We start from the raw sequence: 13366 nt of genomic DNA on the forward strand, positions 1-13366 counted from the left end.
CGCGCGCGGCCTCTTCATGCCGGCGCGGATGACCTCGGCGGCGGGTGGCGTCGCGCCGGCGCCGACCCGAGGAGAGGAGGTTGGCGGCCGAGGAGAGGAGGGTGGCGGCCGAGGAGAGGAAGGTGGCTTTAGAGGAGAGGAATGTGAGCAATGAGGAGCGAACTAGGTTGTTGGAATGGGAGAAGCACTTGTTCTTCTTGGACACAACTAACCTCAATGCGGTGCAAAAGGAGTATGTCAATCTTTCCCAACAAGAAGTCTTGATCCAAAGAAGAGCCATGGTTCGTGCAATGGGTGGCGGTGGCCTCGGCACCATGGGTGGCGGTGGCCTCGGCGCCATGGGTGCCATGGGTGGCTTCGGAGGTACCGTGGGCGGTTTAGGTGCAATGGGAGGCATGGCTGGCTTTGGAGCACCCCCCGACGCTATGGCCACGATGGGAGGCATGAGTTTTGCTTCTCTCATGGGAGACATGGGTGCACCTCCGGCCGCCATGGGCGGAATGTCTTTCGATGAGCCTCCTCGCACACATTCCCATGAAGATGCCGTTGAAGATCTTGCCAACACCGTCGGAGTTTCACGTGATGCGGTGCGCGAGAGGGAGGAAGATTCATCTTCGAAGGCGGAAGAATCGTCTTCCGAAGATGAGGACGAGGACGAAGACGAGGACGAGGACGAGGAATGATGTGTCTTTCCTTTGTGTATTGAACTTGATTTGCGTTTTGAACTTAGTTGGATGAACTTGTGGGCATGATTTTAAACTTGTGGGCATGAACTTCATCAACTTGTTTGTGTGAAATTTTTATTGTGTTGAAAATGTTCATCATTTTGTGTTGAAAAATGCCATATGTAATGCACCGGCGGGTCGCGCGCGCAGCATTTTGTCGCGCTGCTGGAGCGACGCGCGCGCTGCTGGAGCGACGCGCGCACTGCATTTTAGTGCAGCCGTTGAAGCCAGCGCTGCGCGCCGCGCCAAACCAGCCGATGCGCGCGCGGCATATGTGTTTTTTACTCGCGGCGCGACCGGCGCCTGCTGGAGATGCTCTAACGATTGGATATGTAATATAATTGTTAGCCTCACCATCCTACTCCAGGATTGTGTTTTTGCCATGATCTTTTATGTTGTTAGTATTCCACTGACAATTTGTAATATATAACTATACACAAACGTGTTCTAATCATTTTAATCTTCTAGCAGATTAATTAACCATTCGTTTTTCTCTACTTGATTGAAGATCTCTTATCTTTTTTTTCTTCTAAAATCTACTTCCTTTAGGATTTAGCAAATGCAATGCAAATGGTGTGAACTTATACACTCTTTTTATGTAAAAAGTTGTAGTTGTTTTTGCATGTTTATTAAATGTGTTGCCCTCTAAAATCTATATAATCCTTGCTACTGGCCAAGCTTTTAGCGAATTGTGAAAGATCACTATATTACTTAGTTCATTTAATCCCAAAACAGTTGGCTATCTTCCTTGTGATTTAAAAGATTAGGTTCTAGAAGCTGTGAATATTGCAAGCATGGATATTTTTAGTGTAGACATGTGAGTGAGCAATCATAATGTCACTAGAAAAAGAAGAAAAATATATTTATAATTATACATCAAGCTTGACACATACCTATTTTGCCTTAACTATCAAGAGAAAAGATTATTTGCATCAATTAATCAGTCTCTTCTATGTTTCAGATTACCAAACACCGGTGGCTTAGTTTAAAGAGGATCACGGAATCTCCATATTGGAGATCAGTGACACCTAGGCTGGAGAACAACGGACTGTGCAGACATAACTTTCAAGCTGGCCCCGCCATTCTACTTGCACCGGAGGGAGTACATTATTCTGGGTTTGGCTGTAATAATACTAAAATTCATGCTAGAATTCTAGGTTTCACTCCGACTTGCACTGTCATGCTAGAATTTTAGTATTAAGAAACCTACATACTATTTGATCAAGTCATATTTTAATATTAGATACATCTGTATCTAGATAAATCTAAAACAAAAAATTTAGAACGGAGAGAGTACATTATTTTGGGTTGGGCTGCAACGCCTTTTCTTAAAATAAACATCAATTATCTGCGAACATTCGCAAATAGACATGTCATTTACGAACGTTTTAGATGTCGAGTCTACTACTCTACTTGTTGACAATTTCCTCAGAAACGGCAATTTCTTCTCTTTTTTTAGGAAAGAAGAAACTTTTGGGGGCAAAAAATTGCAAGATTTGCCATCTCCTACTAGGTAAAGTAACAAAAAACAAACCCCAAGATTTGCCGTTCTGGGACCACATCCTCGGGTACTGGCGCGCGAGCGAGTCGGGCCCGGAGAACGTGCTCTTCTTGAGGTACGAGGAGCTGCTGCGGGACCCCGCCGAGAACGTCAGAAAGCTCGCGCGGTTCGTTAGCATGCCGTTCTCCCAGGCGGAGGAGGAGGCCGGCGTCGTCCGCGGCATCGTCGAGCTCTGCAGCCTCGAGAGCCTGAAGAACCAGGAGGTGAACAGGAATGGGTACATGGACGGCCTCAAGTTCCCTCGCAAGGCCCTCTTCCGGAAGGGCGTGGCCGGCGACTGGGTGAACCACATGACGCCGGAGATGGCGCGCCGCATGGACGAGATCGTCGCCGACAAGCTCCGCGCCACGGGGCTCACATTCCAGTGAACCCAGAGAAATCAAAATTTCTGCAGTGTCGCGACGAGATCAATTTTATCATTTCCGTAACTTTATTACTACCCAAATGTTTCAGTTTATCATAAGCAAGCATACACGATCACGCTTCCGCATCACACGATATTCATCAGATTACTTGATTCAGATCACAACTTCACAAGTGAAACGCACACCGCTCGTATACACACCGACAGCGCAGTGACAGTATTCCTGAACCCAGTCCATGGCGGCCTCACAGCTTGCTGGAGACCGCGATGGGCCTGGTCCGGGGCCGTGCCGGAGCGGGCTCCTTGGGCACGACGACGGTGAGCACGCCGTTGTCGACGCTGGCCCTGATCTGCTCCACCCTGACGTGCTCCGGCAGCGCCACCTCCCGCGCGAACTCCGGCTTCCCGCGCTCCGCCACGTGCCACACTGCCTCTTCCTCGTTTCCCTCCTTCCCCTTCTCCTTCGCCGCGCCCCTGACGCTGAGCACGTTGCCGTCCTCCACCTGGACCTTGACGTCGTCCTTGCCCAGCCCCGGGACGTTGATCCGGAGGACGTGGGAGGTCGGGGTCTCCACCCAGTCCATGGCCGCCGTGGCGTAGGCCAAGGGGCGGGCGTAGAGGAGCCGCCGGAAGGGGCTTCCCCCGAAGAAGAGGTCCGCCATTGATTGGAACGGGAGAGCTAGCTCGGATGGGATCGGCTGGGACTGCAGTTGAGAATCGCACGGTTGGGAATTGGTGTTGGGGTCTCGGCGTCGGCGAGGTGGGAAAAATGGCGAAGGGGCTGGAACGATGGGGGCAATAAATCAGGAAGGGTTTGCGGCGTCGACGTCAGAGCGATGGTTCGAGAGGCACGGAGACGGTGTAGTAGATGGGAGAAGCTTCTGGAGTATGTATGTATGGGTAAAGCTTCGATTTTTTTTAAAACTATGTTATTTTTTTAGCAATTTCGGAAACTATAGGACGTAATGCAAAAAAACCAAAACTAGTAGCCCGTCGGCCATTCTTTGGCCGAAGTAGTACTTTTCGGCCAGAGTTAGGTCGAAGTAGTACTTTTCGGCCACACTTAGGCTGAAGTATAGATTTCGGCCATCCCCTGGCCGAAAAGGCACTTTTTGGTCAACTCTAGACCGAAATAGACTTTTTGGTCAAGTCTAGACCGAAAAGTCACTTTTTGGTCAACCCTAGGCTGAAGTTGCATGACTCATGCTGAAATATATTTTGTCGCCACCCGTTTCCCGCCCACCCCTTCCCGCCACCCGTTTCCCGCCATGTGTTCCCGCCACCCGTTTCCCGCCAATCCCTTCCCGCCTTGTTTTCCCGCAAATCCGTTCCCGCCTTATTTTCCCGCCAATCCCTTCCCGCCTTATTTGCCCGCCAATCCCTTCCCGCCAACCCTTTCCCGCCATACCGCAGTTATTCTTCCCCGCCATTTTCTCCTCTGTATCTATAAAAACCCCTTCAGGCGGAGGTGGATAAGCATTCCAGTGTAGTGTAGTCGAGATGTCCCATTATCCATTCGATCGTAGTTTTCACCCTGAGATGAGCAGCACTCTGCTGAGTCTAGCTACCGATTTCAGGATGGACAATAGGATAGTTCCATGGGACGAACTCACGGGTAGTGACACCATAATGAATGAGTTGGCTCACCAATTACGTAGGTCTGGGTGGCCTGAAAGGACCTATGAGGAGGTACATTAAGAACTTCTTAGGTTGCATGAAAGGTGGAAGAAGGTGGTGGAGCCGAAGAGTGAAACTTTCAGAAGGACTGTAGAAAAGCATCCATTTTTATGGACTGAGGAGAGCGAGGACGAAGATGATATCTTCATGCCGCCGCTTCCGGGTTCTGCATCGTCGAAGGGCAAGAGTTCTGCATCGTCCAAAGGAAAGAGTTCTGCATCCGCGAAGGGCAAGAGTTCTGTATCGACCAAGGGCAAGAGTTCTGCATCGACGAAGGGCAAGAGGAGCGCATCGTCAAAGGGCAAGAGGGCTGCATCAATGGAGGATGACGATGATGACTTCATGTAGTATGTAAGATGTATTCCAGTTGTACCGTTTCATTCAGATGTATTTGCATTATTAGTTTGTATTGTATTATTGTAGGGCATTATGTTCTATCTGAATTTCATTTTGTAGTATGTAAAATGTATTGCACAAGTTCAGCCGCACCGTTTAATTCAGATGTACTTGTATCTTAATTATCGGTTGTAGTCTATTTGGAAATGTAACTGGAATAAGAATGCGAATTAATAATAATATGTCTCCCGCATACATAAAACAATATATGTCTCCTGATCACATAGAAGCAAGTGCGATAGTAACACATACATGAAGCATGTCTCATACATAAATACTGACACACAGCTGCGAATAGTCTGAAACTAACATAGATAATGAGTCATACATAGATAGATAAGCATATCACTGCGGGGGACGACGACGAGTCTGGGTCTTCCTCGGGCGAGGACCGGAAGGCGATAAGCGCTGAGGCGGTGAACGAGGCTCGCGATAACCACAACCATAGTTAACCTCGTCTGTCACGGTCTGTGTCTCCTGCGTCGGTGATGGTGGTGGAGTGTGAAACACTGTCTGTGAGAAGCCATAAATGTTTGTAGCTTGGTCATCATCCTCGTGGTTGCCCTCAAAGTACGAAGCACCACCACTAAGGATCGGTGACTACTCTGAATGCATGAACGGTTGCGACTGGTTGCCGCCCGCGGTAAAGTAAAATTAATACAAATGCATGAACAAAGCACCACCAGTAAGCATCAGTGACTGCTGAGAATGCAAGAACGATTACCACACTGTTCAAAAGAATGTAGTGAGTAGTGTTACCTAGATTCATCTTTTGCTGCCAGTCAGCGCTCCCTAGCTATGAAGGAGGTGGCTCATGCCAGGAAGAGCTCCCTAGCTGTGAAGGAGGTGGCTCATGCCAGGAAGATCTCCCTGGCTGTGAAGGAGGTGGTTCATGCTAGGAAGAGCTCCCTGGCTGTGAAGGAGGTGGCTCATGCCAGGAAGATCTCCCTGGCTGTGAAGGAGGTGGCTCATGCCAGGAAGAGCTCCCTGGCTGTGAAGGAGGTGGCTCATGCCAGGAAGATCTCCCTGGCTGTGAAGGATGAGGTTCTGCACGGTGCACAGAGGGTCGTGGTTCTGAACGATGCACGGAGGGTCGTGGTTCTAAATGTTGTACAAAGGGACGTGGCGGACAATGTGCTGGAGGAGGAAGTGCAACATCCGAAGTCCGTCTACACGTAACAGCTGCGTACATTCCGCGTAGGTTGTCATCAAGACGCCTCAACCATGAGATGCCCTCTCGCGGTGGGATAGTTTCTCCCCTCTGAAAGCGCTGCATTAAAGCGGAAACCTCCTCTCGCGCCTGTAGTGTCAAGTCACCCTGTACACAAAGAGTGAACGAATTATATCCTCGTTGTATGATAGACACCACGAATAGACAACCAAGCAAATATGTCCAGATTAACAAAAGACTTAACATATGAGAACCAAGGCATTTACCGCGTGGTGTCTGGTTCCCACAACAGAAGCAGTTGGGTACATATCGCTGGTGAGAGGGGCTTCGATCTGATCAGGAGCAGCTGATAGAACCAAATAGATCCTCGTTGTATGCCGGTAACGCTGCAGATACAACCCGGACATTTCCCAGTTAAAGGGCCGAACCTCACCCCAGATATTTGTCGCAGCGGTAGTCCATTCGTCAACGTAAGGGGTAATGCTCTCAAGCCAATAAGCCATGCACTTGTTTCCTCCTAGGCGACGGTCCCTGAGATTGACATGCGCGATACATGATTAGGTATATTATGAATGCAGAGCTGCCAACTAAAATAGTATTAGTACTTACTTGTGCACGTGGTCTGGCAAGTATGGAATATCTGAAATCTCAGGCTGTTGATATAGACCGAACTGTCTCATCACCCTATGAAGAGACATCTCCTCAACCGTCACGTCGAACACCAACTTGGCCTTGGTCATCCAAAAGTGCCGATCTCTAGTGCATAATCCAGAAATCCCAACTGGGTACCTCGATGATATAGCCTGAGGCGAGTATGGCTCCCAAATAACTTGATCCTCGTGCAAACTATCAAACTGCGCCATGAAGGACGGGTAGCATCCCCTAACCTGAGTATGCGCAAACTGTCTCTGTGCATGACAACAAATAAGCATTAGTAATACTATAGAATGGCAAGAAATAATTGAATTAATTGTTACTTAATATAAAAGTACCTCTCGCCGTGTCCAAATAGATCCCATAGTAGGTAAGTCGCTGATAGCAGGCACATAAGTCCCAGCTAAGTCCTCCAAACCAAAAGGTTTATCAACGTAGACATAGGGTCGTCCAATAGGGAATCTCTCGTATGACCAGAGCTGCAACAATAATGGACATCCAACAAGACTAGATTTTATAGACTTTAACAAGTAAGCTTTGCACAGGCCTCTGTACGTAGCCGCTAACACAGCAGAACCAAAACTCCTCTGTAAAATATCCGCAGGGCAACGTGCGTCAGCTATCTCTCATGCAATACCGATGAGTCTTGCACCGACAGTGGTCATGTGGTTCTCCGTAAACATTGTCTTGCCGAACAGCCAAAGAATATATGCCTCTGGGGACCGGTCAATCTGTGCCTCCGACAACTGAACGTCGGGATGTCCTAACGAGACAATCTACATAGAAACGTATTAATTGTATGAACATCGGACAACTAAAAAACAACATTTGTTTAAGTGGCCGTGATGGTTACCTGAAACTGGCTCAACCATCTAAAAAGAGGTCCATGAGGATCGTTGTCTATGGCCCTAGCAGTCGGGACCGCAACCAAAAAACGGGTCTGCATCGGTGCTTGCCACCCAGATTCTGCCTCTAAGGGACCTATGGCAGCACCGGCCAGAGGTAATCCCAACAAGTAAGACACATCCTGTAAAGTAGGCGCCATCTCTCCCCAAGGAAAGTGAAACGTATGTGTCTCTGGTCTCCATCTATCTACTAAGCAGGTAAGGAGTGACTTGTCGTAAGAGAAACGTTTCACTTGCCTCTTGTGTAACTGCAATGGTTCACCTGCCTCATCTAAGTCCGGACCATCAATCCACTCATTCAATGTACCCTCAACCAGCCGTGCCAAGGGTAGAAGTCCAGCCCAACTTAACCTACAAAATAAAGAGATTGTTAGCGGTTATGAAAAGTATGTCAAACATAGTAAGTCATTATATGGTCTCCATTATATGCACACATACCTATCAACCCATGAATCGTGTATCAGTCAGTTAGTCTTTGGGGTACGAGTGACCAACACGTCTAAGTTGTCGCCCGCTTCCGTAAGGGCGCCCCGGTGCTTTCTATCGATGTTACCATTAATCAACGGATACGAAGACATATCTGCAATTCAAACAACAAATCTCAGGTACAAATAAAACATAGTACGACATATTACAAATTATAACATAGTCCTGACATATTACGAATTAAAACATAGTCCTGACATATTACATATTAAAACATAGTCCTGACATATTACAAATTAAAACATAGTCCTCACATATTACAAATTAAAACATAGTCCTGACATATTACATATTAAAACATAGTCATGACATATTACATATTAAAACCCACTACGACACATTATATAGCTTGTGAGTTATTTCTTCCTCGTCCGCCCCTTCGGCCTCGACTGCCATGACCACGTCCGCCTCTTGCTCCTGTTGTCGCAGTCGTCGATGTGGAAGCACTCGTCGATGCGGAAGCACCATCTTTGTTCAGGTCGGGACAATATTTCATCCTATGCCCATAGGCCGCGCATAGCAAACATTGTCTGGTTGCTCCACCAGCTTCAGACTGGTCCATATCGTTCCGAATGCGACGGGCCTTTCGTCTGCCCCTACTTGTTCGCCGAAGGTCTGGATGCGGGATGTATACTCTCTCACTGTCGTTTACCTTGTTGAAATTGCCGACGATTCTAAACCCTGTCATCTCGCCTGTCCAGGTGTTGAGCACTGCGTCTTTTAAATAGTATGGGGACACGAAGGATATAGCATCCAACTGAATCTGGCCACAGGCAGCCAACACATGAGAGCAAGGTAGGTGCAACAACTTCGGTTTGTTGCATGTACACTCACACGTTGGATAAAATTCCATTCCAATTTTTACCTCATGTGTCTTCACCTCATTTCCAGAACCAAAACCATCGGTAGGAAGCTGAACCTCATACCTCCTTTCTTGATTCCCTATGAGTCTGACAGTGTGCTTCTTTACTTTCTCTATCTTTTTTGACATGTATTCCATGACACGGCTACAATAAGGTGTGTTCTGATTATCTTCAATATGCTTCTTTGCTAACTCATGCCTTTCTCTGAAATATCTGAAAGTGCCATGGAATACAGCCTCCACAATAGCTGTGAGTGGCAATGCTCTATTCCCTCTCAGCACAAAGTTATACACCTCTGCAAGATTGGTTGTCATGTGGCTATACCTAGCTCCATGTGTGTCATGCAGCAAAGACCAATTCATTGGAGGCTCTTTATCTATCCACTCAGAAAAATTCTTTATTGCCCTTCCCTTCTTTCTCTTAGTATTAGGAGGGTCAATTGCTGGCAAGTCACAAAGACCAACTGGATCCTCTAGCTCCGCGATGAGTGATGTTAATTTAACCTGATCTTCTTACATTTTCTTCCTTGCACGGACCTGCTTCTTAGTAAACTCATCTAGTTTTGACCAAATAAATTCGTATTTCCGCTGCTGGCTCTGCTTGCATGATTTTTTGAACAAGTTCATCAACCGCTTGTTCTTGAACTGTGAGAAAAAATTAGCCCCAAGATGGCGCATGCACCACCGGCTCTGCAAGTCCCTCCAAGGTGTTGGTTCGTCATCTGCTGGAATACGAAGTGTCTTCACGGCCTTCAATATACCAGCATGTCTGTCATGAATGACACACACGTTTGGTCGGTCCTTCACGATGGCAATTTTCACTTGGCGGAAGAACCATACCCAGCTGAGAAAGTTCTCACCCTCCACAAATGCCATGGCAAGTGGGATGATTTGATTGTTCCCGTCTACACCAATAGCAGTCAGGATTTGCCCTCTATACTGACCGGTCAGGAATGTACCATCCACAAACATAACAGGAGGACAATGCCGGAAAGCTTCGATGCACATAGCAAAAGAGAAGAACACTCATTTCAACACCTTGAAATCTGGTATACTCAGCAACCTCATGTGTTGTACGTTCACATAAGTGCCGAGATTCCTCTCCTTCAGTATGCCCAGGAGACGGACAACATTATCATATGAGTCGAAGAACGTCCCAAACCTTTCCTCCATAGCCTTCTGCTTAGCCCTCCAAGCCTTCCCATAAGGAATGACATAATTTCATCTGACCTTCACTGCTGTCTGGATGTGTTTTGCTTCCATATCTTTCTTCTCTACTATCTCAGTATACATGAGTTGTGCAATGAGACTTGAAGTCAGGTTCGGATGCTTGACCAGCAGGTTCGTCCTCACACAATTATGTGGGACGACAATGGTGACAACCCAGTGGATGTCATACTTCGGCATGTGCCCGTGCAGCTTCCCAGGACAACCTGTTACAACACATTTCACGGTATAGTTTGTTGGACTTGATATGTGTGTCTTGAAAATCCTCTGTGTAGACATAGCCCACTTTATCACCGCATACTTCAATTTTTTCTTTGTATCAAACATAGCCCCTATTTGTACTTGGTTCAGATTATACTGCCATGGAGTCTCATGGCCATCGTTCACCGTAAGGCCGGTGGATATGTCCTGCTCCCATGCAGAAGGAATCGGTACCTCAACTTCATCCTCAGAATTTTCAGAATCCAGTTCCTCCACCAATCCATCCTCGTCCTCTTCCTCCATCACCCTCTGCATTTCATCCCCTTCCTCATCCCCATCAGCAAAACCAGAACCAGCTAATATTATCAACTGGCTACTCTGCCCAGTATCAGGACCACAAACATTGTGTGGCACGTAGTCTGACTCTTTCTCGGGTTGGCTAGCATCCACATCTTGTGGCTATGACCCGGATAAAACAATCTCGTTAGCCACTTCACTGCCTTGGCCGGGTTCATACCCCCTGTGGAGTTGTACGGTATTCTCCTCCTTCGGCACAGGTTGCACAAGTGCATATGGGTGGATTCTTCGGTCTCGGCAGCGTCTTAACAGGGACAACCAATGCTGGCTCCTATCTACCGGCATCAACTCCCACTTGACATTTTTACAGGATTTGGTCCACAATGCATGAATACTGACGGAACATACTTCAGGATCCAGACCGAAACTAGTTGTCAACCAGTACTTCAACTGTCTAATGTCTAGTCTGTCCGGGTCAGCTAGTGTCATGACGCCATTTTTAAACTCGCTAAGATTAAACCCCAACCCATTATATCGAACATTACCAGCGCCGTAGTAAACTATCAGATTTACTAATTCAGATATTTTCACCTGTCAGACATTGTCATCCTCTCATTAATCACAACAAAGACTAATATTACCCGTTACACTAACTATGCACTAAAATGCCTCCACAAATATATTAACACTCCACTTCACAATATGACTTATCTAAACTAATTAAAATATACAATTCAGAGAAAATTTGTGATGGCATGGTTATACCTTCGAAGCGTGTGTGCCTAGCTTCTTGCTCCTCTCTTTCACTCAGCGGCATCGGCCACCTCGCGGAGTACTTGCACCACAGGACAACGGCAGCGCCGCCCCCTCGACGACCGGAGGCTCAACTCCGGTCACCCCCCAAGCCGCACCTCCTCGTCCACAGCAGCTGCTCCTCCTCACCACCACCTCCTTCCCAACCACACCTTCTCCACCCCACCATGGCTCCTCCCTCCAAACGTAGAAAAAACTATCACATACCCCAAAAAAACACCGTAGGCTGTTGGAGAATGGTATGATCTATCTATTCTGTGTCTTGGATGTGAAAATGGGTGCAAAGTGGTGGAGATCGGCGCGGGCTTGTGAGGTTACAGAGAAGAACGAGAGAGAGAGAGAGGAGGAAACAGAGTGCGAGCAGCCAGAGGAAGGAGACGGCCTGGTGAGCCTTATCCCGAACTCTTCGGTCAACTCCTGGCCGAAGAGCTTTTCGGCTGCCAGCTAGCCGAAAAGAGCCCACTTCGGCCGCGCGTGGGCCGAAGCTACGATTTTCGGCCGGCCCGCCACCGACACCACCTCTTCGGCCCAGCCGAGCCTTACTTCGGTCAAAGCCTGGACGAAAAGTCCTTTTCGGCCAAACCCGGGCCGAAAACAACCTCTTCGGCCAGCGCGAGGCCGATGGGGTCATAGTTTTGATTTTTTTCGCGTTTAGTGCTATAGTTTCCGAATTTGCTGCACAAAAAGTTATAGTTTTGAAAAAAAATCTAAAGCTTCTGGAGTATGTATGGTCTGGACTCGTCTCGGGTTGCTTATCCAAACAGAATAAATTGCACAAAAGCACCACTTTAAAGACTAATTAGCAGAAAACACTATGTTATAGAAGTATTTTTTGTTGTAGAAAGCATCATGTCTACCGTCATCTTTTTGCAAATAACACTGATCGACGGATTTGCGGTCTTGGTTTAAAGAAGCTATAATGCTAATGAAGTAGTGGGTTCTGGGGGCTAATCATGGTAAAATTAAAAACTTTCCTTGCTTGGTTTGATTTTATTCGCAAGAATCGTCCCATAATGTCAATGTGTCCACAAGGAGGAATATGCATGCATTCTACTCTTGTTACTTATGCTCGATTGGGTCATAATCCTTTTACTCTTGCCATTTATATAGTACTTGAATGTGTTCAGTTGTTAAAAGGCTAAGTGATTTGCAATGTTCTGTGTATGTATTCTCCTAATTTCATTAGAGAAGTCAAGCCATTATTATAATTTAACTATACTTGTCCATGGTTTATAACAAATACATTTTTGGTTTTATTCATGAACAAGACATTTTATATGAAGCGAGACAATGATTCATGCATCTTCCTAATTTCCATGACCTACTGTTATATGAAGCGAGTTTTTGGTGTAGCAAGGTAGTCCAATCCTTTTTGTAGCAAAGGACGGGCCGGAACAGTTTTTTATAATACGCAAAGCGTTCTTGAGGACACACGAGAATTTTATCTAGTCACTTTCATCATGTTTGTTTGATTCGTGTTTGCTACTTTGATAGTATGATATATGGGTGTGGTTGCAACTGATTATTTATCGATGCTTGTGATTCTCTTCGTATTTGTGACATATGGCACCCTTTCTTATATTGTTGCACTCATGAAATAATGAAATTTAATTGTAATATCAAGTTTTCTGGCTAGTAACTAGGAATTTTACGGTTGATGCTTTGGCTAGAGAACATGGTATTGACATGGATGGTTCACCAAGTACTTGATTCTTCATTTGTACTCTCTTCATTCCATAATGTAGTGCGCCGACATCTTTCGAGATTTAAGTTTCATCATAAATTTAACCAACGTGGACGACTGCTGTGGGAGCAAAATTATACCATTGAAGCTCTCGCAACGGTCGCCCATGTTGGTTAAATTTATGGTCAAACTTAAATTCAAAAAGTGCGGGCACACTACATTACAGAATAAAGGGAGTATGAAAAATCATTTTCATTGCAGTTCATTTTGATTGGCTCAGCTATAACATGGTCTAATGTGAGAAAGAGAACACCAGTACTGGTTTAATTTACTATTTTAATTT

General features: G+C 46.5%; 2 protein-coding genes across 2 annotated transcripts in view; one reads left to right on the forward strand and one right to left on the reverse strand.

Moving 5' to 3' along the window:
- The window catches only part of LOC119333347 (flavonol 4'-sulfotransferase-like), a 26680-nt gene extending 23996 nt beyond the window's left edge, over nucleotides 1–2684 (forward strand). The window contains exon 2 of the mRNA XM_037606272.1: nucleotides 2266–2684. Coding sequence (XP_037462169.1) covers nucleotides 2266–2654 — 389 coding nt within the window. The 3' untranslated portion in view covers nucleotides 2655–2684. The remainder of the gene's footprint in view (nucleotides 1–2265) is intronic.
- A 92-nt stretch (nucleotides 2685–2776) lies between these two features.
- LOC119330737 (16.0 kDa heat shock protein, peroxisomal) lies at nucleotides 2777–3452 on the reverse strand. Its single transcript, XM_037603860.1, has one exon. It carries the CDS (start codon nucleotides 3310–3312, stop codon nucleotides 2896–2898), a length of 417 nt encoding a protein of 138 aa, XP_037459757.1. The 5' UTR covers nucleotides 3313–3452; the 3' UTR covers nucleotides 2777–2895.
- Nucleotides 3453–13366: the final 9914 nt, after the last annotated feature.

Source organism: Triticum dicoccoides, chromosome 7A, assembly GCF_002162155.2.
Source record: "Triticum dicoccoides isolate Atlit2015 ecotype Zavitan chromosome 7A, WEW_v2.0, whole genome shotgun sequence".
NCBI classification, from domain to species: domain Eukaryota; kingdom Viridiplantae; phylum Streptophyta; class Magnoliopsida; order Poales; family Poaceae; genus Triticum; species Triticum dicoccoides.